Consider the following 25,086-nt stretch of genomic DNA (forward strand, 5'->3'; position numbering starts at 1 on the left):
GGAGAAGACGCGGCACCAGTGTGCGACCTCGGAGAAGTTGGGCTGGAGTAATCCTCACTACCCATGGGCTCGTCGTAGTCGACTTCGCCCTCTTCAAGTTCCGAGAACAAAATTTCGTTCCCTATGGGCGGCGCCCGCGGCTCTGACGAGCTTTGAGCTTTGCTCTCTTCTTGTTGACGGCTCATGGATCGTTGGCCGTGTCGACGGCGATACTCTTGGTGGTACTCCGCCACGGAAAGAGACGAAGATGCTCTTGGAGCAGTTGCGGAGCGCAGTTGAGGGTCTGGGACCGACGAGGCAGGGGCGGCGCGACGCGCTGGAGACGTTGGGCCGTGGGCCGGAGTGGAAGTGCCAGGCATCAAGGATGCGAGCGCATTTGTGAGCTCGTGGAGCTGCAGAACGCAGAGGTGAGGTCTAGTGACCTCCGTCGTCTTGACAAGACGTGACCTCGCTGAGGAAAGTTTAGAGAACTGGACGTTCTCATCTTAGTGAGGGAGAGTGTAACGGGGTTATATGGCGTGGAACACACAGGGGTACGGAAAACCCAGAGAGTTAACAAGGTCTCTCAGTACGTTGGCTGAAAGCCACACGTTATGCATTTGATTAGGTTTAACTATGCTAGATAGTTATACAGATACATTTACCCCTAGGCGACTTGGCCGCAATAATAGTAAATAAAACACTTCTGGTTTTGAAGCATAAGAGTAAAGGTATTAACCTTGAGCCCTGGTCTTGGGCTGTAAGTGTATATGGCGCTACTAGTGATGCTGAAGGAGACGTCAAGTCTATGCTGCGTAAGGAGTTGAACTTGAACTGGGAGTGGTGCTTCGCTCACATGGCTCACGCGGCCACAAAATCTTCGTGCGGTGTGAATGGCGCAGCAAGCGCCGCCGAGAATCCTGCAATGGAAGACTTTGTGGCAAAAATTGCGAGAGCTCTATTCCAAATCAAGCACGTCTCAACAATAGGAAATTTGTTTGAGGAGCTGTGTAAGTCGAAGGTGAAGGAAGCCTCGACTCGACTCGTGGGATACTCAACGTCTCGGTTTTTGAGTCTGACTAACGTTTTGGAGAGCATACGTTTGAAATGGCCGGCGATCACTGCGTGGTATGAAGAGCGAGCTCGTCAAGCACTTCGCGCAGGCAAAAGTCTACCGGAGTTCCCACTCGCGAACCGCCATGACGATTTAGAGCATGTCCTCTCAGTGCTGAAGCAAATTGGAGAGATAAAACGAATTTGTCAGGCTGAGCGCCCCGTGCAGGTTGAAGTGTTAGTGAAACTGTTTTTAGCTCGTATTGAAGATCTTAATCCTGATCATGCTCTACCACACTATAAGTCGACTGATGAAAACCCTCGGTGGATAGCTGCAAGTGACCTCACGCCTCTTGCAGCTTTAAGCTACGACTTCTCCTGCGAGAAGCACTAGACCAACGCTTCTTCAGCAGATACTACAGCGATACCAAGTTTGCAAAATGCGCGCTCATTATGGTGATGCAACTGAAACTTCATCCCATCTACAAACACACTGAAAGGAGTCTGGATCGTGTGATAATTTCGTCTTGTCGACAGCATGGCAAATCCGGGAAATAAGCTGTTGAGAGAAAAAATGCTGTTAATGCAAAAATACGAAGCAACTAATCACAGCGGTCATTGAGCCCGCAGACGTCGTGGAGATTCCTCTCACCCCCCCCCCCGGTGACACGTGTCAGTAGGCTAGAAGCGGAGTTTGCGTCTAGACCAGCGAGGCGACCAGCTACAAACCATCGTGATCGACGCGCAGAAGAGGAACTGGACAGGTGGATGGAAGATCATGTTGATGCTGAACGTTCAAGTGACAACACGCCTAGAGAAACAGTGCTCGAATTTTAGCAAAGACTTGAGCATCAAGGTGCTTATCTAATAATTCCAAAAGCCATCAAAGTGCTGTACGCAATTCCATCTTCTTCGTGTGAGATTGAACGCGACTTTGGTGTTTCGGGAATCATGGTAACTACGCAGCGCACGACTCTCGCCGATCACAGCATCGACATGTGCTCATTTTTGAATAGGAACCGCGATTTCGCTGCCTTACTTCAATGTGAGGAAATTCCAAAGGGCCAACATCACTTACCCACACCGTCCAGCTCTGTATTTCCATTGGACTCGGACCTGGATTACGAGATGAACGACCTGACGAGTGATACTATAGCCAACTTCGTTTCTAGCACAACACCAGCAGAAGAAGAAGAAACAGAAGAGAAATCTGCATTGTAAATACGAGCATCCGTAATTTGTTCGTTTTCCGTGTGTATACAACGTGCTAACGCATCGGTTTCAGCAACATGTATTGGTAGCATATAACCCCTCTTCATCGTTTTTACTCTGCATCCTAGCTTTCGCACATCTTCCAGTATAGCCACAACATCATTCTTCATAGCTACGGTTTGACTGATAGCGCTGTGCAGCCAGCTCCGCTCTCTCCTGGACTTGGAGCTAAATCTCGGATACAATAACCCTGAGGTCAAGTTCTCGTGTTCGCGACTGGCGCTGGGAGCGGCGTGATAGCCGTTGGGAATGTGTTTGGGTTCTCAGCACTATCCCGGCATTTGGAGGATGCTGTGGCTGCGACAGCAGAAGCTGTTGGTGCAAGGAGCGGCGAGACAGCCGCTGGCCATGCGAATCTGATCCAATTCGCTGTAGCACCGCGACATTGGGGTGCGGCGGCGACTGCAAGAGACCCCCCTGTAACTGCGGTAGTTCTGCCGGCGGCGGTGAAGTTTCCTTAGTCTCCCCCTCAATCGTGCTTGGGCGATCTCTCTCCGGCGACGCCGTCGGTGCCTTTTCCTCCACAACGTCAGGTACATCGCTGCCTTTGGTTGAAGGCGAATCCGCTGGTACAGACGGCATGTTTTGCATGTAAGATCTCCACCAGGCTTCTTGCATCCTCTATTCAAGTTCGAAAACTTCGTCAGTAGCAGGTAAATCATCATCTAATTCGTCAGCCTTGCAGCCCGGGTTAGCTTGCGGAACCTTTGTCAGTTTGGTTCTCTCAACCACGGCACCACGTACTTCGGCTCTAATGCTCCTTTCAATGTCACCAACGGCTGACTCCAAACTGCGATCAATACTATTGCGAGAGTCTTGGAGCTGCGTATGTAATTCTTGTTGAAGACGATAGTTGGCATCAGATCGACAGAGCTCGTTCTCCTGTTGAGCTTTAATGCGCTGGTCGACTGCTTTTTGAACAAGATCTGTAATAGTATATTACAGGACGCTTTCGTCGTTTTGTTGGGCTTGTCGCTTTGACCGAACACTTAGTTTTTGAACTTGCTCATACAGTGCCGATGTCGCGTCCGCTTGGCGCTGAACTTGCAGATTCAATTCAGATTGCGTGCTTGTAAGGGCTCGCTGCATCCGAGCCTCGAATCGGCGCTCCGCATTGGTTGTTATTTCCATGACCAGGGCCCTTAAAGCTTCACGGCGTGGCTCCTCAGCACTGTCGACGCGCACCAGTAATTCTTGTCGTATAGTGTCGCATACTGTCTGGAGATCCAGCTGCAGCGATGTCTTTATGGAAGACGCAATGCTCGAGGTAGCAGCCTCTACTTCTTTCTGTATGAGCAGTATTGTCCCGTCGTTGGGGGCATCACTGAGGCGAGATGCTGTAACTTTGTCTTCAATGAGCTGCTGAACGTACTGCGATAGGTTCTCAAGGCCACTGTTAACCCCTTGGTTCCCAGGATTTGGACCTCGGAACCGTTAAGATAACGTCGTAACTTACGACCTTCGTTGTATCATGTCGTTTGTATAGTCGTGTACTATCCACATCGGGCTAGGTGCATAGGTTTTCACAGGTGAAATTTTGATTAAGTCGTAAGTTACACTGCTTCGTTTGTTGTTGAAAAGATGTAAAGTCGTAGCTTTGTGCATTGCAGAAGACCCACAGCTGGGCACAGTTGGATTAGGAACCAGATCAGTCCGGAATTTGCTAGACAGAAGGTACGATGACTCAAGAAAGCTTGTTTTATAGCTACTCACAAGGGATTTGACCATTGCGTTTCTACAGATCAAACGCACTGTCGTCCTCACTACCATCGTCACTACGACGACGTTGCTCGTCGTCTGCTTCACACTCTTCTTCACGTAGCAGCTCTCTTCTGGTCTTCTTCCGCTCTCCGGTCTTCTTTCCAGGTCGCCTGAGGACAACGCGCTTGCCAAGCGAAGTCGGAATGGCGAGCCCACACTCGAAGTCCTCGTGCCAAATCTGAAAGCACGTTTTCATCACGCCCCTGTACTCACGCCTTGCCTTCGGACACAGGTAGCACTTTGCGTCGTCGATAGAGCACTGATCACATTAGAAGGTGGTCTGAAACGACTTCTTTCGCTCTCCACGAAGCAGCGCGCATACCTTACAAGAACGTTGGCGTCGTTTCTGAATGCCCGAGACCGTTACCCAGTCGTCAAACTGTATGAGAGAGTGGCCAGCGCGTCTTCGCCTGCGTTTCTTGCCTCCAGGAGAAGGTGTAGACGCCACTCCAGCAAAATCCTGCTCCTTTAGCTGCAGCAACTGCTTGTGTAGTACGGCATACCATTCTCCACGCTTCAACGCCGGGGTATTCGTGAATTTGCACGCCTCTTTGTGCGATATATAAGCGTTCACCATAACGAGATCCATGAGACCTAAAAATAGGCTCTTGTAATACTTGGCAAAACGAACAGATGTCTGAATTGAGAAGGTTTGGAGGCGGAGTTGGTCGTGAACATCCACTCCGCCCATCCACTTCTGGTAGTCGTTTACTGCCTGTGGACACGGCACTGTCGTCGGCCCTGCCCCCTTACGTTGCGGCTGATCGTTGACGCATTCATCACTGACCCTGTGCATAGGTAATGGACCGGTTTACAATGGAAGGCAATCAGACTTGGCACTGATAACGACCGCGAAAATGTGAACGACCCACGCGGTATGGTGCTTGGTCTGGTTTTCCGAGACTCCTCAACATTGCGATCATATCCAAGACGTCGTGTCATGATAGTGCCCACGACGTACACACTCATAGACAGCAACTCGATTGCCAACGGGATGGACGAATAAAAGCGGTCAATCGTGACAGCATGAAATGCTTGGCGTCCTGAGGCAAGTACAACCTTGAGGTTGCGGACCACCGCTGCAGCTCCAGTCTTATGGTCAAATGCGCTCGCCTGATCTTCACGAGTCTTCACCTTGCCCACGTAAATCTCGAATCTCCAAAGTTACGACAAAATATAACGCGGTCAATAGCAAAGGCGTAAGTTACGTCATTACGATTTGAGGAAAAAAAAGCACGGGCTCACCTGTGGCAATACGCAGTTCTGGCATCACACGTCATAAACATTTTGGACCCGTATCGGTGCGGCTTGTCCGGCATGAACATCCTCGTGGTGTTCCGTCTAGACGTCGCTGGAAGAACACCTTCGTCAAATGAGAACACAGTAGGTAGTGTCCACCCGGCAAGGAAGCGCTTTTGCAATTTATCAACCACAGGACGAAGCTTTCGCAACTTGTCACGGGTAGGCTCACTTTCGTTATCCACAAAATGTAGATCTCTCAGGATATCCTGGCAGCGATTGCGGGGCATAAACCTGCCGAAGGTTCCAGCGGGGACCGCGCCGTCTTCTGTCATCGACCAGTGTTGAGCAAAGCGCCGTTGCTGCGGGCACAACATGTGTGCTACCAAGAGACCCAGCACATGAAGAATCTCATACGTGTCATACACTGGCTTCATTCGAAGGCGTCGTCGTATTTGTTTCAGCGTCTCGGTTGGCGCCCCACGCCGCTCAGTCTGCTTTGCACGCAATCGCTCGGCTCTTGGTAGGATCTGCTGATTGCGGTAGCGGTTGGTTTCTTCACAGATACAGACCCACAAAGACTTCGGAGCAAAGTAGAAGAATGTATCCAGTGGTGAATCGCATAGGTTCCGTAGTTCAACAACGGGATGTGCTTCTTCGGTAACGAGGCCAGGATATCCGTCAGACAATTCGAAATTGGACGATGGTTGAGTCCACTGCATTGTCCGAAGCGTTTGCTGTCGCCTTTCCAGCGCCGGTCGGCTTAGTTGATCGTCGTCACCGATACTTAGTGAAGCGATAAACGCCTCATCCATCTGGACAGCATCCGTCTCCGAAATGACGTCGTCATCGTCGTCTAGGGCACGAAGCTCCACAAAGTCCTCCTCATTGTCTCTCAGTGCACCACCATCGCTATCTCCCGAGCTCAAGTGCTCGTAGTCACTCGAGTTCTCGTTGGCCTCCACAAAGTTAACGTCGCGCTTGAATTCACGTCGTGGTTGAGCTCGCCTAGGGACAGGTGCATCGGAATCCAAGCTTTCGGCTCCAGAAGCCCCCGAGAGATGTTGTAATTGGGCCGCCCCTTCAATTACATCCCGCTCTGAAATGCCATCCTGACCGTCGTCTTGCGGAAGGTCAAATGGGCGATTTACAGCTCCTTGCGACAGCTCCACTTCGCTTGGCGTAGGCGAACCGAATAGGTCTTGCATAGTGCCCTGCGATAACTGGACACTGGTGTCGATCTGGGACGCACGCACATTGACCTCCGCTTCGCTGCAATCTTCGCCGTCTTGCACATCAGCTTCATGGTTGACCTGGTCCTCAGCTTTGCGCCTCTCGTGCTCTACAGACGCCTCTCCCTGTATTCATGCGTTAGTATAGATGATATTTCTTGCATAAACGATAGCCTCACCTCGTTCTCGGTCCGTAGCAGTCCGGACTCAATGATATGAGCCACTACAGCTGCCTCGCCGAGAAAAACGTCGACGCCCATATCGCCGTTAGCAGGCGCTCCTGGCTTGACGTATGTCCAGTAAGTCTCTAGGCCTTTGGGACGTCTGGAGCGCCAGCCAGCCTCTCGTAGCTGTCGCCACAAGTGCCGGAAGTCGACGTCGTCCGGAAGCGTGTCAGGTTTCGCGCGTCCAGTCGATCGAATACGCGCCATCAGGAAAATTTTCAAATGAGGGCTGCGCAACCTGCAACACACCTTTACAGACCCTATCCCTGTCTAGTTTTTGCATTTTTCTGTGTGACCTTCATGAGCTTATATTTATCTCGAGTGGAAAATAACTTGATTAAAGTATTGATTTTTGCCTCCGAGCCAATTTCTATTGTTCAAAGATTTTCGTCGTAAGTTACGACGAACAATTCCGTTACGTCGTAACTTATGACGTTGGGAACCAAGGGGTTAACTTTGGCTTCGATCTCTTCAAGCATTTTGTGTACTCCCTGGATCTGAGACGAAGCTTCTCTCTGTGATTCCTTCTGTACTTCTTGCAGTGCGTGAACAACTTTGTTATTCACGAACTGCTCTGTTTGTTCTCCTCGCTCGTCTTGAGCCGTTTGAAGATGATGGAGCTGATCTTGGAGATTTGATTGCGCTGCTGTCAGAGCTTCATCTAGTCTTTCGACAATTGCGCGTTGTTGATCAGTGAGCTGCCTCAAATTGGCCTCTGTCGAGACCTGCATCGCCACCAATGCCGCATGTTGGGCGTGACTGTGCCCTTGTTGCTGCTGCTGCAATGCCACGTGCTCAGCAGCACGGGTCTGGGTTTCAGCTATAAAGTGCTGGGCGAGCCTTGCCAGATGATCAGCAACGTTGGGAGCGAGCGGTAGAGCCGATGAAGATGCCAGGTCTGTCCCTACGGGCTCCACCATCGCCGTTTCGACGTCTGTCACCTCGTTCACTTGACCTGGTGCAGCCGCAGCAGCAGCCGCAGCAGCTTGGGCTCGAGTCAGGGCCATAACGCTACAAGATAGCACCGGTTATATTTCAATTGAGTATTGACCTATCACGAAAAAGTCTATTTCTACCACTCAGAAGCTCAGAGAGAGAATACAGGGTGCGGACACGTCAACAAAGACGCGTGTTCACCCCCATAAACCGATTTACAGAATGAGGCTTTAAAACCTCACGAACACTGTTCGTGAGGTTTTTTTTACCCTGTGCTCGTTCCGAGAGCAGTGCTCCCACTGTGCTCGTCCGAGGCTTGCAAAATCCAGAAATTGAGGGACCTGGACTGGGCTCTCGATGCTCTTCGATATGACAAAATACGCGGGTATTGGTGCTGACGCCTACGTTTGGGGGCTACAGTTCATCCAGCGACTTGGCGCCTCACTAATTCGACAAAACTAACAAATGCACGACTTGTTAGCGATCGAGGACAAAACCAACACGCACATCAGCAACAGTAGCAAAAGAAGCTGTGGTGGGCACGGACGAGGTGATCGCGTCTATGAAAGTGGCCACGGTGATCGAAACTAAAGAAGCGAATTGGACTTGAACGGGTGGTTGTGCATGGTAGGATGTCGAGAACTTGCCGCACGTGTTGACAGTGGAGAAGCACGCACCCCCTGTAAATGTGGAGAGTCGGGCATCGGAAGGCGAACTGCTTGCAGAAGAAAAAAGGCGCTGCTGCAGCATCGCCCAGCGTCGCGTTGGCTGTGACAACGATGGAGAACGCAAATTCAGACTCGTGGGGTATGGACAGTGGACATAGCGATCATCTTGTGAAGGACTGAAACATGCTGTGCGATCCGGTTGACTGTGACAAATTTAGGAGAGCTACGAATGGTGGTGAGGTGCGCGTTACGAAGATTGGTACGTCTACGTTCTGCACGATTGCTGACGGCAGGGGAGTTGCGATCATTGTCCGAAGTTTACTATGCGGACATCTTGATGGATATCATTTTAAGTAACGAAAGACTCGAAGATTGAAGTGTGCGATTAATTAGTCGTCAAATGGGTCATTGTGGGCGCAGCGTGAGCTTGTGTTCCACCTCAGGCTGTCTTAACTTTTGTCACTCACGCCTGAAACGAAGCAAACCAGGACCTGACTGAGTTGGCGAGCAAAGTGGTAATACCTCGGGAACCAGGTTCGCAGCAGTTACGCGCTTCGGATCAAAAGTACATCTAAGCGAGCAAACACGCAAAATGGCATTCATGAACAGAATCACTTGTACGTTGCGAGGATTATGTAGTGAAGGCGGCTCAAAACACAGAGCGAACAAACCAAAAGCGGGTTCCGTCACGGTACCGTAGTTTGGGAGCTTTAGCTTTAATCTTGATCTCAAGTCACCTTTCCAACATGAACATTCATTGTTCTCATCGATTACAAGCTGCATTAGCAATGACAATGATGTATTTATTTAGTATTTTGCATTCAGTTTTTCAGGTACGTACAGTATCCGCATCAGACATGAAGTGGGTCACCTAAGGTGCTATTTCAAAATTCTAATGCTCAAGTCACACATAAGAAATGAGGACATGTTCCTAGTCAAATGAACTTAACTACGCATTTGTATGGTCAAAAGGCCATATCTCCACTACATGACTACAAACATTGCCAGCTTAATCCGAGCCCCCCACCGAAGAAAGGTGCTTGAGAGAGCGTTTCATAGTCTTGGGGCAAAAAACGTTTAACGCGCCATTTCCGCTCTAGCTTCACGAACACGTTTGGCTTCTATCTTGGCAGCATCCTTCGCGCGCTTCGCCTCAGATTTTGCCTCCTGTCGGACACGTTTAGCTTCCTCCTTGGCGGCTTCTTTTACACGCTACTTTTCAAGCTTTGCAGCGTGCGCCATCTAGCTGTAGCTCAGCAATTTACCGCCTGACACCTTCTCGTCTACAAAGCTGCTAGGGTTTTTGTGCTTCTGGTGCAATAAACATTTTGAGAGACAAGTGAGCTACGTTACGTGTGTCAAGCCTCAACTTCCGACGCTTCACCACTTCTTATGTACGTGAATCGCCTGGTTCACCATCAAAATGCGGTGTCATCACCGAGTGGTAGCGTAGCAAAACAATGTTGGCGGTTGATTTGTTTCCCAACATTTTACAGAGCATTATTTGTAATGAAACAGGAAATATGCCAGAATCGCAAAACGGGATAAATTTTATGCAATAAAAGCCTTCTCGAACGACTCCTTGCTCATCCATGTGACGTCGTCTTTGATAGGCAGAGCACCATTAAGCTGTAGTGAATGCTGCGTTACGCCAGTATTGTACATTCTTTTGAAGGCTTGAAACACTCCGACATCGAGTGGTTGCAAAAACGTGCGATGTGTGGGCTGGAAGAACGAAGATATGAACACCGTGATTCTCACCGTACTCCACTATATCCAGTGATATATGTGCAAAATGACCGTCGAGGACGAAGAGCTGAGGTCGTGCGGTGGGCAGTAGATCCACGAACCGCTTAACTACTGTAGAATTTTTTTAGTTATGTTGGAGGACTTCGTAACCTGACACTTCGAGTCCATAGGGACTTTCTTCATCCAGCTCATCTTCCTGTGAGTACCCACGAAGATGTACAGAAGAGGAATGAACCCTCCGTCAGCGTTGATGCAGCCTAAAACGCTCACATTCTCGGGATCGGATGAGCGCTGCACATTGGCTGACATTCCCTTGGGACACAGCTCACGCATGTTGAAGAACCCTTGTGCGGCTATACCGGTCTCGTCGCAGTTCTGTATCTGCGCAGGCTAATCCATGAGTCCCAGATCCTCCATGGCCATTGATAGGTGGTTGAAGTAGTTGCGCACATTCTCCTCGGTGGAGCAAACAGACCGCTTAGCATCTAGAATACGGTCAATCCTAAACGAAATCACGTCTGAGTGCCTCTCAATTCAGCGCTGAACCCACTTTGAGTTCGGAAAGTTGGCGGGTACCTCTTTGATGCAGATTGCCAGTGCCGCCTTACGCGCTAAATCCCGGAAAGAAGTGGTGTTCATCGACAGACCATGAGCAGCACGATACAAAACCGCTTCGGTGAGACCTTCGTCGGCTGCACCATTGATGTAAGTGCGCTGTGAGCCGCGTCTGCACTTAATAGAAACGTATCCATGCACCCTTCAATGGAGCGATTCCCTTGGCACCTTGTACAAATCTGCTGCGTTGCGAATCGATATGCCTTCTTCAACACCTGCACATGCTGCATACAAGTATAAATTGCCCTTGGGAATGCTGGAAGCAGACGTTCGTGGCAGTGCCATTCCGGTTGTGGTGGACGGAAGGGCGATTTTGTGGAGACGAGATTCTTGTGAGATAAGCTTGTTTGGGGAACGATACGGGCTCAAACGAAACAAGAGAGCTACCACGCTCCATCTATACCTTCACAATTACTCTAGCGGACGTAGTTCGTAAAAAATCGTCGTTATATATGTCAAGGATCCCAATTTGGTCTGCGACCTAATTTTGTATACCTCCTGTTCGACCAGGAATATGTCCTGATCGGAATCATGTCTGGCGCGGATATGGCTTGTCTGTTTAGTAATTTTGACTAAATGTGCAATGGCTGCACGGGGTAATTACTTTGATGTATTAATGATCGATGATATTAATATCGAACGCTAACCTAATGTATTCAATGTGAACATGTATATGAGACCACGCAAAACAAAATGGTACTAATGTACCATTTAGAGTTATCGAGATAATCGCATTCAAAGCTGGGCCATCATTTTTCGCACCTACACGAGCCCACTCATTTGTCAAACGACTTTCAAGAAGATATCAGTGTCCAGTCCATAAATTCTTCGCCGACTACCTCGCCCCCACCGCAAAATTTTGCAGCCACAGTAGACACAGACGGCTTAATCAAAATGTTACCTGTCTCCAAAATAATACAAAATGCTACTTATGGCACAATGTCACTAGAGTGAAACTGTGGAAAAATTCTAACTATTGCACATGTTCCAGTAAAAAAAAGTAGAAACGGGCAACACCATTGGCTCCGCGCGACAATTTTACGTCGGATGTCAAATAAAAAATCTCGTTTTCAATAGTGGTTGTCAATTGTGCAGCAGAAAGAAGAATTTTTTTTTCATGCACTTGAGCAGCAACATCAACAACCAATCAGAGCCGACCCAATTGACTACCCCCAAATTGAAGTTGCAGCAAGTTTTATATTTTTGCCGTGTTTCCTTTCTTAACATCAACAAGTTAGAGAGAAATGCCTCGCTTGTCGGCCCGTGGGAAGAAGATACGTGAGCTGCACCGAATCCTAGATAGGCGGGGAGTTGCAGCAACTAACCGCGAACTCCTGACTGACCCTGACTCTTCAGCAGATGAACTAGATGCGCATTGACAGTCGGAGTACGATCTCTTGCTGTCATCGAGTTACGTTGATCGGCCCAACAAGTATCGTTGGCGTAGTGCTCGATGGCGTAAGTTACTCTATGACCACGATTACCTGAACGCCACGGAGTTTTATGATCATTTTCGACTTGACCGAGACGTTTTTTTTCGCCTAGTGGCACTGGTGAAGCATGATTCTGCGTTCTTTTCGAAGGGGAGCAAGCTCTTTCGTGGTGGACCGGAGCTTCACATGCTAACGCTACTTAAGTTTCTCGGGACATACGGAAATGACAACACAGCCGTCAAATCGGGCCTCTCCTTGGAATCGCGAGTGGGTTCGTCCACAACTACCTTTTCCGGGCTACGAATGTCGTCTTAAAGCTTGAACCCGTCACTATGGCATGGCCAAACGAAGTGGAGTGGGTTTTGATATCGCAACGGATGCAGCAGAAATATGGTTCTGTAAACTGCGTTGGAATCACGGATGGGGCGCTATTTTCGCTTGCGGCAAAACCGCAACATCAAGGAGAAGATTATTTTAGCAGAAAAGCTTCGTATTCAGTCCACGGCTTGATGACATGCGATGATGTTGGAAGAGTTTGAAGTCTCGTTGTTGGATGGCCCGGGTCCACCCACGACAACCGTGCTTGGATGAACAGCCCCTTGATCGTCAAGCGTGCTGATCACTTCAAGCACAATGAATATGTGCTGGGGATTCTCCATTCCAAGCATTATCCGAAATGATCCCTGCATTCAAAAATCCACCTAAGGCACAGATGAATTTTCGTCATACGTACTTCAACAAGCAGCTTGCGAAGACCCGGATAAAAAGCGAGCTCTGCATTGGACTGTTAAAGATGCGATTCCCATACTTGCGTGAACGTCGAGTAAATTTGGGCAAAACGCGCAAAAACATACGACGGTTAATTCGCCACGTGACTTGTGCACGTATTCTATACAACTTACTTATTGCTGAGCCCATTCCACACCAGTGGCAAAATGAATTTGAAAGGCAGATAACGGGTAGGCTCGACGACGACGACGAGTTGAATGAACCCATCACGGAAGGTGAGAATGGTGACAAACGCAGAAACCAACTTCTAGCGTACATGCTCGAGGTCCGAGACGAGAGGCAGCAGGAAATCAATTTCGTCTTTTGAAACGCCTTCGTCCAGTAGCTACTTGCGTTCTCGGAGGAGCGTAACGCGCCGTTGCTGACGCCAATGCTCGGCTTCTTCGCTTAGTTTGCTTGCTTGTGCATTTGCTTCACCAACCCGGGCGATCGCCAGTAGTTTTTCACTTTTCATTGTTTTTCTCTAGCCCAAACCTCTTTTTCTCGAAGATGAAGTTCTTATTCGCGTACACCGAGTTCTGCATGCTGAAAGTCTCTCTGATGAACCAGCTGCGTGTTGTGATGATAAATCATCTTTTTGATACTTCTCTGTTTGAGGCACAGCGATTGATATTGGAACAGACTGGGGGCGATTTGGTTTCAGGCAGATTGCCTTGTCAGCATGTTTATCTGAAGCTCGATCACTTTCGCTGCTAGAACTGATCCCGTCACTCTCAGTGACTTCTTTTAACTACCCCGGGACCGTATTCAATAGCTGAGCTCGTGTACCAACGCGACTTTTCATCGTGTCGTGAAGTTCGTAGTACTCTGGGCATATCTGCAGAATTTTGTCACGTAATGAGGTCTCATCCGTTATCCCTTGGCCAGAGCCATGCAAGAAATCTACCACGGACCGATAGCTGGATTCAAGACTAGCAATCTTGTTCGTTTTATCTTTCGCAGTTCGAACAGTTTTGATTCCCTTTTAAGAAATTAAGCGCAAATTTTTCTGCGCCAGAGCAATTTAATTCTCTCCGGATTGAGCGTCACCACCTCGATACCGCTCATAATTGTCTCCGTCCGTCATCCAGTCAATCCATACAGCTAGAGAGCTAACATCTTCTGCTAGGCCATCGTTATGCCACATCACGCGCTTCTTGCCTGTCGAAACGGATAATGTCGTGCTCACAGCGAGCTTCACGAGAGCATTGCAGCATCGTTTACCGCATGCCGCTTGGTTAAACGATGTATCACCTCCAAACAAAACCAACATAGCTGCTAGACAAGCCGAATGCACGACTCATTCGCGTCCAGATCTGCTACAAATGCGAAATGAAGCTTCTCCTTGCGGTTTGGACACGTTTTTGCAGTCTTTCCATCGACAAGAACCTGGTAATGCAGCCATAGTGGCGGTTGTACGCTCTTCACACGTCGATGACTCTGGTGTAGTTGCTGGCTCCGTTTAAATGGGTGAAATAGTGGTTGTTTCTGTTGTAGACGAGCTGTAGAATTCGTCTTCAATACCGGTTGTGCATCACCATCATCGTTATCGCTATCGCTGCTGAGGATTTCACGAATTCTGGCCAGTTGGGCCTTCTTACCCGTCGATAGTCGCCTACACATCAACTCCTGAATGCCAATCTGCGGCGTCTGATCCGCGCGTGAAAACTCGAATGGTAACAGCGGGTGTGCAGCAACGGTTTGATCGTGATGGGTCGCTGCAGGCGCGTCGTGATACTCATTGCTGTTAGTTCCGTTCAAAGTGGAGGCCAAACGCGTAGCCTCAGCTGTAGTGTCTCCGTCAATGTAATCGCAACTGGAGGTTGTAGACGGTGTGCTGGTATAGTTTCGCTTCGTTCGAGCACCCTCCTGAGCTGCTTGTTTCCTGCTACAAGTGCGTTTCCTTCCAGAAGGTCGTGCACGCGATGTCCCACTTATCTGTGTGCTGGGTCTTCAACACGTCGAAAGCACGCGAAAAAAATGACTTGCTACTGCAAGACTAAATGCACAAGTTTTGGTGCAGATTGTCCAAAACAATATTGGCCCATCAGTGGTCTCGAAAAAAAAAATCTGACTTGCTGCAAGAAAAAAAACTTCTTGCAATCGACAACCACTATTAGTGATAAAAAGATTTTTTGTAACTCAGTGAGATTTTGGTCCTGAAAGTCACTTAGCTTCATTAGTATCATAGTGTTTTGCGTGGTCTCAAATTCCAATACACCAACGGAATTTCGAATCAAGATATAATCAAAGCGACTACTGTAGTACTAAAGTGGGTCTTGGAATTTTACTACAGCAGTATGGAAAAGTCAAGGCTAAACTACTACTAACGTTAGTAGTATTGTATAAGAGCGACAAGAACTCTATAAAATGAAATTGAACTCGAAACTCAAGGTTTCACGTCACAAATCAGCGGAAATGCACCGATCCATGCACGTTCGACATCGACAGATCACCGCCAACAGCACGCTCCATAGTAGCGGATAGTGCATCGGTATTGAAGTCAGCATCCAGCGAATGGGTGCCCACCCGCGTCTTACCGCGTTTCGTACGAATGACCAGCAATCCTGGTTGCTGCTGTCTGTGACTGTGGCCGACAGCCGTCTCGACCAACTTCCGCACCGGAAGCTGCTGGGTCTTCCAGTCCACATACGCAACGCTAAGACTTTTTGAGTGACGGAACTTCTTCGCAACCTCCTTTGCCACTTTCATCTCCTGCTCGCGCTTCTTCTTATCACCCGACAAGACAAATACGGCGCACAGAGATGACGCGCCCGACGTAGCATGTTTGCCCACATTACACAACTTTGCCTCGTTGCCAGCATGCAGCTTTTCAATCTCGCCCGAGTTGCGCATACGTTGAAGACGCGCGATATGCTTCTCAATAGCGAAATTATACACTTGATATTCGTCAACTTCACCGTCAAATTTGGTGAGTTGACCTTCCCAAATGTACGCAAACGTCGGGAACTTGGCGATGCCATTGGCACGACACAGTTTTGCGTACTTATCGCAGTTCACGGCACCTACACGCACTTTGCCGTTCAGATCCCGTGCCACATTTTCATACTTGCCGCGAAATTCGGCCATAGGTGCGTCCATCTCGTAGAACTGTACAAGCCACTCGTTGTTCGCGGCTTTGCCTGGAAACTTTTTCTTCGATAGCGTTTTAACAGGCGACTCGGGTCCATACAACGTCGTGGGTTGTCTCGCTTGTTGCTGGCCACGTGCTCCTGGTCGCTTAGCATGTCCAAAGCCATCCATTCCATCGAACTGAAACTCGTTGGGCATCCCACGTCCGCCAAAGCCCGCTCCCCCGGGGAACCCGCCTCCAAATCCGCCTCCAAAGCCACCAGCACCACCGGAAAAGCCTCCCGCGCCTCCAAATCCATGACCAAAGACGCTCTCGAACATCTTCGTGAATGAAGCCATGTTCTCGTCCGTGGAGCGTCTTTGGCCACCCTGGCCACCAAATCCGCCAGGGAATCCGCCACCTGCGCCTCCCCCGAAGCGTTGAGCGTCATCGTATTCTTTGCGCTTTTCCGAATCGGACAATACTTCGTAAGCCTCCGACACTTCGACGAACTTCTCCTTGGCTGCTTCTTTATCCTCAGCATTCTCCGCCTTATCTGGGTGGTACTGTAGAGCTAGCTGTCGGTATGCCTTCTTAAGTTCGCGGTCCGAGAATTGCTCGTTCACGCCAAGAACTTTATAATAGTCCTTACTGGGGTCCATGGCCTGGACGGAGACTATGGCGAGAGCGAGCAGCAGCACCAGTAGCAGTCGCAGACGCACGCGCGAGGAGCTGTGACTCATGGTGTCGAGTTGCTTTGTTGTTTTGGCGTATCATCGGGTATTTTTATTCTGTCTAGTGCAGGCTTGCCACGTTGCTGGAAGCTTTGGCGACAAGAGAAATTTCGAGAATGACGTACAGAATATGATTGGTTGAAATAGGCAAGTGCGAGCTACTGCTCATATTCTAACCAATCAAAAGATAGCAAGTGGCGATTTCTCATTGTTTAACTGAAGTGCTGGCGGCGTAAGTGGCAAGGAAAATGAATATGGTGTCGGAAAGCCGACGGTTGATATATCGAAGCAGTCGTTATTGCATCATAAAAAGGAGGTATATCATACCTGCGCTGCTGTTACATTGGTTCTCGTTGTGTTGCAGCCTTACATTTCATCAAATGAAAAGTGATGGGAATTAGACGTGAGTGATGCGAATTCCAGCCAAATTTTGCCGATCAAAGAAGTACTTGAAGCACTATAGTAGCTTTTTTTCTGATAGTAATAAAAGTACTGGGTTATTGGGCATGTCGTTCACTCGAGTATTTGAGCAAGATAATCGTAGATAACCTTTAACTCAGCAAACACTTTGTCATATTTTCTACATCATCATATATTCTTCAATCAACCCGAAGGATCCCAGCTTTCGAAAAAATGAAGTTTCCAATCTGGAGAGAGCTTACGCAGCGTTGCAAGCTTTGGTCGTCATGCTTCGCACCTACGCGCTTGAAAACAATCTCGAGGACGAATTTAAGAACATCAGCTAGCTGCTCTTTTCTGTAGCTACCATAGATAATGCGCTTGTCATGATGGCCCAGGCACGCAATCCCTGTACATTCGGGAAACTGAATCGGAAACTCTCGGATAATGTGCTTTAACTGCTCCAGCTGTAGCGCAGTTGTGGTGGCGGCTAGCCTGCATTCAAAGTAAAATCGCCGACCGGACAGCTCATCAAGGATCATCTGCAGTTCGTAGCTCTCCGCCTCGTCGCTAAAGTACCATTCCAAGTTGCGAAGCGTATCAGCACTCGAAGTCCGACCCAAACCCATCGCATCACGCGCTTTAGCGTACGTTTGAACAAGTTCTCGGAACAGAGGTGGGTCCCGTTGACCAGGCGGCGTCTTCACCAATCGTTTTTCCAGCAAATCCAAAATCTCACGCGCCTGTGGTTTCCTGTTCACTGAGACGCAAATTTGAGCCGTCGAAACGACAAATTTTGCGAAATCACTCGTCATCACGCAGAGATCCCGAACCGGATCGAGTTCTTCGACCCACATAGCGGGGTGGTCAGCACGACAAAACTTTTGCATCAAGTGGACTCCAATAGAAGCTTCAGTGGCGATAACGGATCGGATGTGGCGGAATGTGGAGTTGCTTGGGTCAGCATGTTTCGAGACAAGCCATTGCAGCTCTTTGATCAGTTTGCAGGTGCTCTCTACAGTGTCAACTTTGTCGCCGGCAGGAACGCTCGAATCCTTCAGCTGGTCGAAGAGAGACGTTGCCTTGCTTCGAAGCATTCTCTCCAGATCTGTTAACCTCCTGGACTCAAAAGTCTCGTCGACCTCTACCCCAGCTGCATCCAAAATGCGTAGATATATGCGTGCCGCTTCTGCAGACTTCGTACTCGATGATACTGCAGCGGTGGCAATTATCGACTCTTCCTTCACGGTCTCCTTCTTCTCCTTCTTGTTACTCTTTCTCTTCGATCCATTTAAGTTCGTGCTGCTGTGTTTACTTCCACGTTTGTTCTTTTCAATACGCTGAGTGTTCCGCCTATGTTCTGCCTGTTGGGACCGGAGTTTCTTTACATCCGCCAACGTGTTCTTATAGTAGCTTTTCATGGATGCAGCAATTTCACGGGACCATTCTCGGTCCAACGTCACATCGCACACGCGTCTTCCTTCGCCATCTGTGCAGCTGAGATCAATCCTAAAGGCTTGAAGCAGGCCGAGGACTTCACGTTGGCCATGTCTGACAGCCAGATGTGCAAGAGATTCCTTCGTGTGGAAAGTCTTGGTATTCAAGTCGATCAGGTTGTCCGCCTCCAAAAGAACTCGAACGATATCCTTGTAGCCCGCGATCACCGCACTGTGCACAGCCATCGTGTTTGGCAACACACTTCGAGGGCACGATAGGTCCTTTTGTTGGGGTTCATTCCGACAATGCTGAGGCTGCACAATGAGGGCAGCCATTTGAATCATCCAGTCGACGAGATCAGCATCATGTGCTGGGCCAGCTGCAGCCTGATGCAGCAGCGTACAAAGATCATTATACTCCGATGTTGGTGTAAAAGTTCCCAATAGATCGGGGTTCTTCTTAATTTCTGCTTTGAGATAGCTCATATCACTGTCAGTCAGAGGCCCGTCACTTTCACTCAGCAACTTCATCAGATCATCGAGCACTAGCTTAGCAGCTCCAGCTTCACTCTCCGTCTTCTCCTCCAACAATAGCTTCCCGTACTCCTGGGTAGCAAAATCTGGCTGCAATGGGAATGTAAAATATTTCTTCTCGCAGACATCTGTTGCAAATCTAGCTTTGATCATGGCTCCGACTTCCCCGCATACAATATGAACCGACCCAGCGTTCAATGCAGGCATCCTCGGCTTTCCTTCGGGGATGGCAGACATGTCAATTGATTCGTCAGGCTGCAATGCATCCAGCAGCGGCATTACAAACGTCATGACGGAATCTTCGAGGGCACGATTAACTCGTTGTTGGCCAGATTCGCCCGCGATTGGGCGCCCCATAATCTCCTGGAAATACTCCTGCTGGCCCAACACCTGAGTTAGTTCTGAAAACGCATCCATCAGGTCTTCGTTCAGCTTTAGTAAGTCACGCGACAACACACGCGTATCGAAGAGTTCTTTCGAGCAAATGTCTGCCACATCATCCAGCATTTCCATCCACGATCCACCTTTTAAAATGGACTTGTCGTTCAAACGCATCAGTCGGAATACCTCGGACACATCACTTAGATGGAAAGCCTTCCACTTCTTGTACGCTTCACTTCCAGGGAGTAATTTTTCACCACGGTACACTGCATCAAGTGAAGTGGCCCTCACATTTGAGCTCAGCAGGTAGGTGCGATAGTATGCTCCATGTATCGCCGCAGCACGAGAAGGAGTGAAGACTTCTTGTGCGTACACCTCGTACACCTCGTCGAAAAACGGGATACGCTCCAGATACCCCTCCTGCACTAGCGCGTTGTACAAGTGCCCAAATGCACGGAATCTCGACGTTGCAAACATGACTTCGTTCGCGATGTGTAGGTACTGGAAGTGATGATTCAGCATCGTAAGACCAGCAATGACCGGGTTCGCCCGTGCTAAATGGTGAGCGCTAGACCACTGTTTTATGTCGGTAGCGCATCGATTTAGTAAACTGTTGGCTTTGTTGAATGCGAGTACCGCTTTGTTGCTTGCCACTGCAGCTTCCATGTTTTTGAGCAACTCCTTCGAGTGCAAGAACGTAAGACTCACGTTGCGACTCAGATATCGACGACCTTGCAGAGCAGCCACGGATTTCATCCAGCAAATGCACGCAAACACCACAGGAATACTCACCTCTCGGGTAGTGTAGAATTTATCAATCAGTGCCATAAACGTCCCCATAGGTGCCAATGAATCAAATCCAGACCCGGTTAGAAGTCTCTTCTCGACAATTGCGTTATACAACAGCGGCAGTTGCTGCAGCAGGAAGACCTTGTTCTTGTTAGTTTCTGGAAGCAGCACGTACGTTGGCGTGCGGTCTTCACCGTAGGTTTCGCCGAAAGCGCCGTCCTGAAAGAACATCGTCTTTGTGATATCCATGGGGGTAGCTGAGAGCACGCCATCCAGCGTTGTACCCACACTCAGCAGCTCGATCAAAAACGTGCCAGGCACATACTTAGCCAGGTAGTTTCCAGGTTCTCCGATATTTTTGATCGACTTCTGGAGTTCTTTCATGATGTTCGAGTGAAGATCCACTATCTTCTTCCTGAACGTTTTGAGTTGGCTGTTTCTTATGATATTAAACATGTCCTGTGCCGACCGGAGCGATGGGTACCGTAACTGGAGTCTCGCTGTCAGGGCGCTGGCTGTGTCCATAGCCAGCTTCACTACTACCGTCGCCTCCACCAATGACCGCTTCTCCTGTTTCACTTCACTGTAGACCTTGTATACACCTTCCAGCAGTTCGTCCAGCTCCATGAACAAGTACACCAACTCCATCCTCAGCTCGTCCGCGAAGGCCTCTTCAAAAAGACGCTCCCTGTCCACCTTAGCAGTCTTTGGAGCGTCTTTCTCAGGTACGAAGGATGACTCGTCTGGGGAATAGTCCTCATCCACTTGCAACACTTCATAGTAATTCTCAAGTTTGGAGTTTTCCAACTGCAAATCCGCGAGCTCTGGGGGTGTCTCTACTTCCACTCCTCGAAGCGTGCGATGCCAACCCTGCAGCAACTCCAGGAAATACTGGTGACCCACTTGACCCTCATCATCTTCAGGGAAGAATGAAGCCACATGCTCACGCAGTGTAATGGCGTATTGGCATGCAGCAAGGGCTTTGGGCAGTTGCTGTAGAAGCTTTGGCGTGAGTGTCGATGGGTCCGCTGCGATTTCCTTCACCACGTCGTTGAGCGCCTCCAACTGCACACGTTGGCCAGCATGCCGACCTCCACCGCGTGCACGCAGTAGCCAGTCGAGAAAGAAGGCTGTGGCGCGCTTGTAGCGCGCGTACTTGCCCGCCGGAAACGACGACATCGAAGTACATTGTCGAATTAATGGCGAAGAGTAGTTGGTGTGGTACACCAAAAGTGAAGCAGTCTAAAGTAGTGTACCGGAACTGTACCACGAAGTACTTGTACTACTGCAGTAGAAGCGAGAGTGAAAAGCTATGCACGAAATTGTAATCCATGTTTCAGCAGTTCTTACAGTAATATTTTTGGTCACAGCTGGTGTGTCATTCTCAGATTCACTTCAAGCAGCTCGAAAAGCCCCATCAGATGAAATCTCAAAGCCTCCAACATGGATAGCGGTTGCAAGCTTTCCATATCAAACTCCAGTCCTATCATGTTGAAAGCCGCGTACAGTACCATACGCGCCTTCGCCACATCGTCTTCGCTGTCGCCGCCGTAGAGAGCGCACTTGTCTCCTTTGCCCATGAACGCAAACGCATTGAGATTCGAATAGAAGGAAGGGATGACTCCAGCGACACGATGCAGCGCCGATCGATGCTGAGCCGCTGTGTTGGGGGCTAGCTTGCACTCACAGAACAACGAGCGTCCTACCATTCCATCGAGAGCCACCTGAGTCTCGTAGCTGTCGGCCACATCGCTCAATACCATTCCAAACAATGAAACGCGTCTAGGCCCGACGTTTGGCCCAAGCCCATCACAACACGAGCCTTAGAGTACATTTGCACGAGCTCTCGGAACGTAGATGGGTCGCGCTTAGTCATCGGAGTCTTCATGAGACGTTTCTCCATCACGTCCAGAATCGTCGTTCATGCTGGTGTTTTCGTCGCTCTTTTCTTTTGAAGACCGCGGTGTTCCTCTTCTTCGGCTCGGAAGAATGCTCCACGTTTCTTTTTATCATCCAGCGAGTTGTAGTAGTAATATTGGGTGGATGCAGCGATTTCACACGCTCACGTTGATAAATTGAAATGTCACAGATGCGAAGTGCCTTGGTCATCGGTGGTGCGAAGGTTGATTTTGAACCCGTTAAGCGTGTCGGAAACTTCCCGTTGTCCATGTCTGACAGCCAAGTGAGCAAGAGATTCATTCGTGTGGAACGTGCTCGTGTTTAAATCCACCATATTGTCCGCTGTCAAAAGAACCCGAACGATGTCGGCATGACCCGCGATGGCGGCACTGTGCAGTGCACAGTGTGCACAGCCATCGTGTTCGGCAAAAACGTGCTAGGACAAGTCAAGTCTTTTATACGCAGCTCCATCCGACAGTGAAGCGGCTGGACAATAAACGCTCCCAACTGGATCATCCATTCCACTAGCTCCATATCGTGCGCAGGCCCTACAGCCGCCAAATGCAGCAGCGTACAAAACTCATCATACGCGGATTCGGTGGTTGGAGCCACAATACCCAAGAGATCGTAATTCTCCTTGATTTCTGACTTGACGTAGGCCATTTCAGTCGCAGACAAGGGGCCATCGCTTTCCATCAGCAGCTTCATCAGGTCAGCAAACACTTGGTCGATATTGTCATGATTCGGTCCTCTTTCCACGAGATCACGCCATATTCTTAAGTCGCGAAGTCAGGTTGAGACGAAAAAGTAAAATACTTTTGCTCACAGATGCCAGAAGGAACTGTAAATCTCGTTTTGATCACATTTGCAACCCTCTTGCACATTTCCTTCGCGAGCACTTCATCCGATACGGCTTTGCGTGGGATCGCAGTCTTGTCAATCCGTCCATCGGGCAGCAAGGCATCCAACAGCGGCATAATTACCTTTATCACCGATTCCTCTAGAGCACGATTAACGCGCTGTTGCCCCGACTCGCCAGCAATTGGGCGCCCCGCCACTGCCATAAAGTACGCCTGCTGACCCAGGACTTAATCAGCTCGGGAATCGTATCCATAAAATCTTCGTTCAGCTTTTGCAAGTCGCGTGACAGCACACACGTCTCAAACAGCTCTCTCGAGCATGTATTCACCACGCCGTCCAGCATTTCCTTCTCCGGCCCACCCTTCAACTCGGATTTGTCGTTCAGCCGAAGCAGTGGAAATATCTCCGAGACATCGCTCAAGTGGAGCGCTTTGTGCTTCCCTTACGCTTCACTTGGGGCTCGCCACGGTACACTGCGTCGATTAAGTTGACTCGCAGGTTTGAGCTCAGCAGGTAAGTGCGACTGTACGTACCGCAGCTCGAAACGGGGAGAATACTTCTTGAACGTACACATCGTCGAAAAACAAGATACGCTCTAGATGTCCCTCGTGCATCAGCGCATCGCACAAGTGACCAAAGGCTCGAAACCTCGACGTTGCGAACAGAACTTCGTTCGCGATGTAAAATACTGGAACTGATGGTTCAGCATCGAAAGCCCAGCGAACAACGGGTTAAGTGCTGGAAGCAAATAGTCTACTGTACATGTATGTATGTAGAGCACCGCTGTAGGAGAGCGTTGGCTTTGTTGTACGCGAGCAGCGCTTTGACGTTTTTTAGCGAGTCTTTCGAGTGTTTGGACGTAAGGTTCATGTTGCGGCCGAGGAAAGTAAGTCCTTGGAGCGCAGTCACTGATTTCATCCAGCAGATGCACGTTAACACCACAGGAATTGACACTTCCCGCGTTGTAAAGAGCTTTTCCATAATCTCCATGAACGTATCGGACGATCCAAACCCAGTTCCCGCCTGGGGTCTCTTCTCGACAATAGCGTTGTGTACTGCAACGGCATCTGTTGCAACAGGAAGACCTTGTTGTTGATTTCCGAGAGTAAATGTAATTCGGCATCCTCATCTCTTCCATAGGGTTCACCTTAAGATACGTCTTCAAAATACACGCGTTTTGTCGCATTGTTCGGGGCACAGCATCCAGATTTATACCCACGCTTAGCAGCTCTAGCAGGAAGGTTCCTGGCACGTACTTCATCAGGTAATTCCCAGACGCTCCGCTTTCACCTAGAGACCGATTCATCTCCATCATGATCGAGTTGTGGAGATCCAGAATCTTCTGTTGGAAGTTCTTCGGCGAGCTATTGAACATGTCTTATGCCGACCGCAGCGACGGGTACCGTATCTGGAGTCTCACTGTCAGTGCGCTGGCTGTGTCCATAGCCAGCTTCACTACTACCGTTGCCTCCACCAATGACCGCTTCTCCTGTTTCACTCCACTGTATACCTTGTATACACCTTCCAACAGTTCGTCCAGTTCCATGAACAAGTGCACCAACTTTATCCTCCGAAAAGAATGAAGCCACATACTCACGCAGTGTGATGGCGTATTGGCAGGCGGCGAGGGCTTTGGGCAGTTGCTGTAGAAGCTTTGGCGTGAGTGTCGATGGATCTGCCGCGATCTCCTTCACCACGTCGTTGAGCGCCTCCAGCTGCACACGTTGGCCAGCATGCCGACCTCCACCGCGTGCACGCAGAAGCCAGTCGAGAAAGAAGGCTGTGGCGCGCTTGTACCGCGCGTACTTGACCGCTGGAGACGACGACATGGTGGTCACTCGGCTAATTGGCGAATGCAAGGGAAAAGATACTTTCCCCTTGAGTGGTGTCCGACACACAATTTGCAAAATAACCGCGGCGATGCCGGCCACTTGGCGCTGAATCAGTGCATCAGCGCGACAATGAGGAGCAGACCACACACCAAGCGTATTGTGTTGCGGATTCCACGAGGATTGTCGAGACAAAAGACGATCATGGGGACATGGGAAACC

At 49.4% G+C, this 25,086-nt stretch overlaps 4 protein-coding genes across 4 annotated transcripts; 2 read left to right on the forward strand and 2 right to left on the reverse strand.

Moving 5' to 3' along the window:
• Positions 1-12,837: 12,837 nt before the first annotated feature.
• PITG_01348 (uncharacterized protein) lies at positions 12,838-13,315 on the forward strand (the record flags this gene model as incomplete). The annotated part of the gene is made up of 2 exons (XM_002907972.1): positions 12,838-13,142; positions 13,234-13,315. 2 exons carry the CDS (start codon positions 12,838-12,840, stop codon positions 13,313-13,315), a joined length of 387 nt encoding a protein of 128 aa, XP_002908018.1.
• Positions 13,316-14,639: 1,324 nt separating this feature from the next.
• PITG_22679 (uncharacterized protein) lies at positions 14,640-15,092 on the forward strand (the record flags this gene model as incomplete). Its single annotated transcript, XM_002907973.1, has 1 exon — positions 14,640-15,092. One exon carries the CDS (start codon positions 14,640-14,642, stop codon positions 15,090-15,092), a length of 453 nt encoding a protein of 150 aa, XP_002908019.1.
• A 246-nt stretch (positions 15,093-15,338) lies between these two features.
• Positions 15,339-16,745, reverse strand: PITG_01349 (Type II (General) Secretory Pathway (IISP) Family; the record flags this gene model as incomplete). Its single annotated transcript, XM_002907974.1, has 1 exon — positions 15,339-16,745. One exon carries the CDS (start codon positions 16,743-16,745, stop codon positions 15,339-15,341), a length of 1,407 nt encoding a protein of 468 aa, XP_002908020.1.
• Positions 16,746-22,177: 5,432 nt separating this feature from the next.
• On the reverse strand, positions 22,178-24,864 carry PITG_01350 (uncharacterized protein; the record flags this gene model as incomplete). The annotated part of the gene is made up of 6 exons (XM_002907975.1): positions 22,178-22,446; positions 22,636-22,925; positions 22,991-23,247; positions 23,569-23,630; positions 24,251-24,399; positions 24,629-24,864. The coding sequence occupies 6 exons, from the start codon at positions 24,862-24,864 to the stop codon at positions 22,178-22,180; spliced, it is 1,263 nt and encodes a 420-aa protein (XP_002908021.1).
• Between the last annotated feature and the right edge of the window lie 222 nt (positions 24,865-25,086).

This window comes from Phytophthora infestans, genomic scaffold (assembly GCF_000142945.1).
Source record: "Phytophthora infestans T30-4 supercont1.2 genomic scaffold, whole genome shotgun sequence".
Lineage (NCBI taxonomy): Eukaryota > Oomycota > Peronosporomycetes > Peronosporales > Peronosporaceae > Phytophthora > Phytophthora infestans.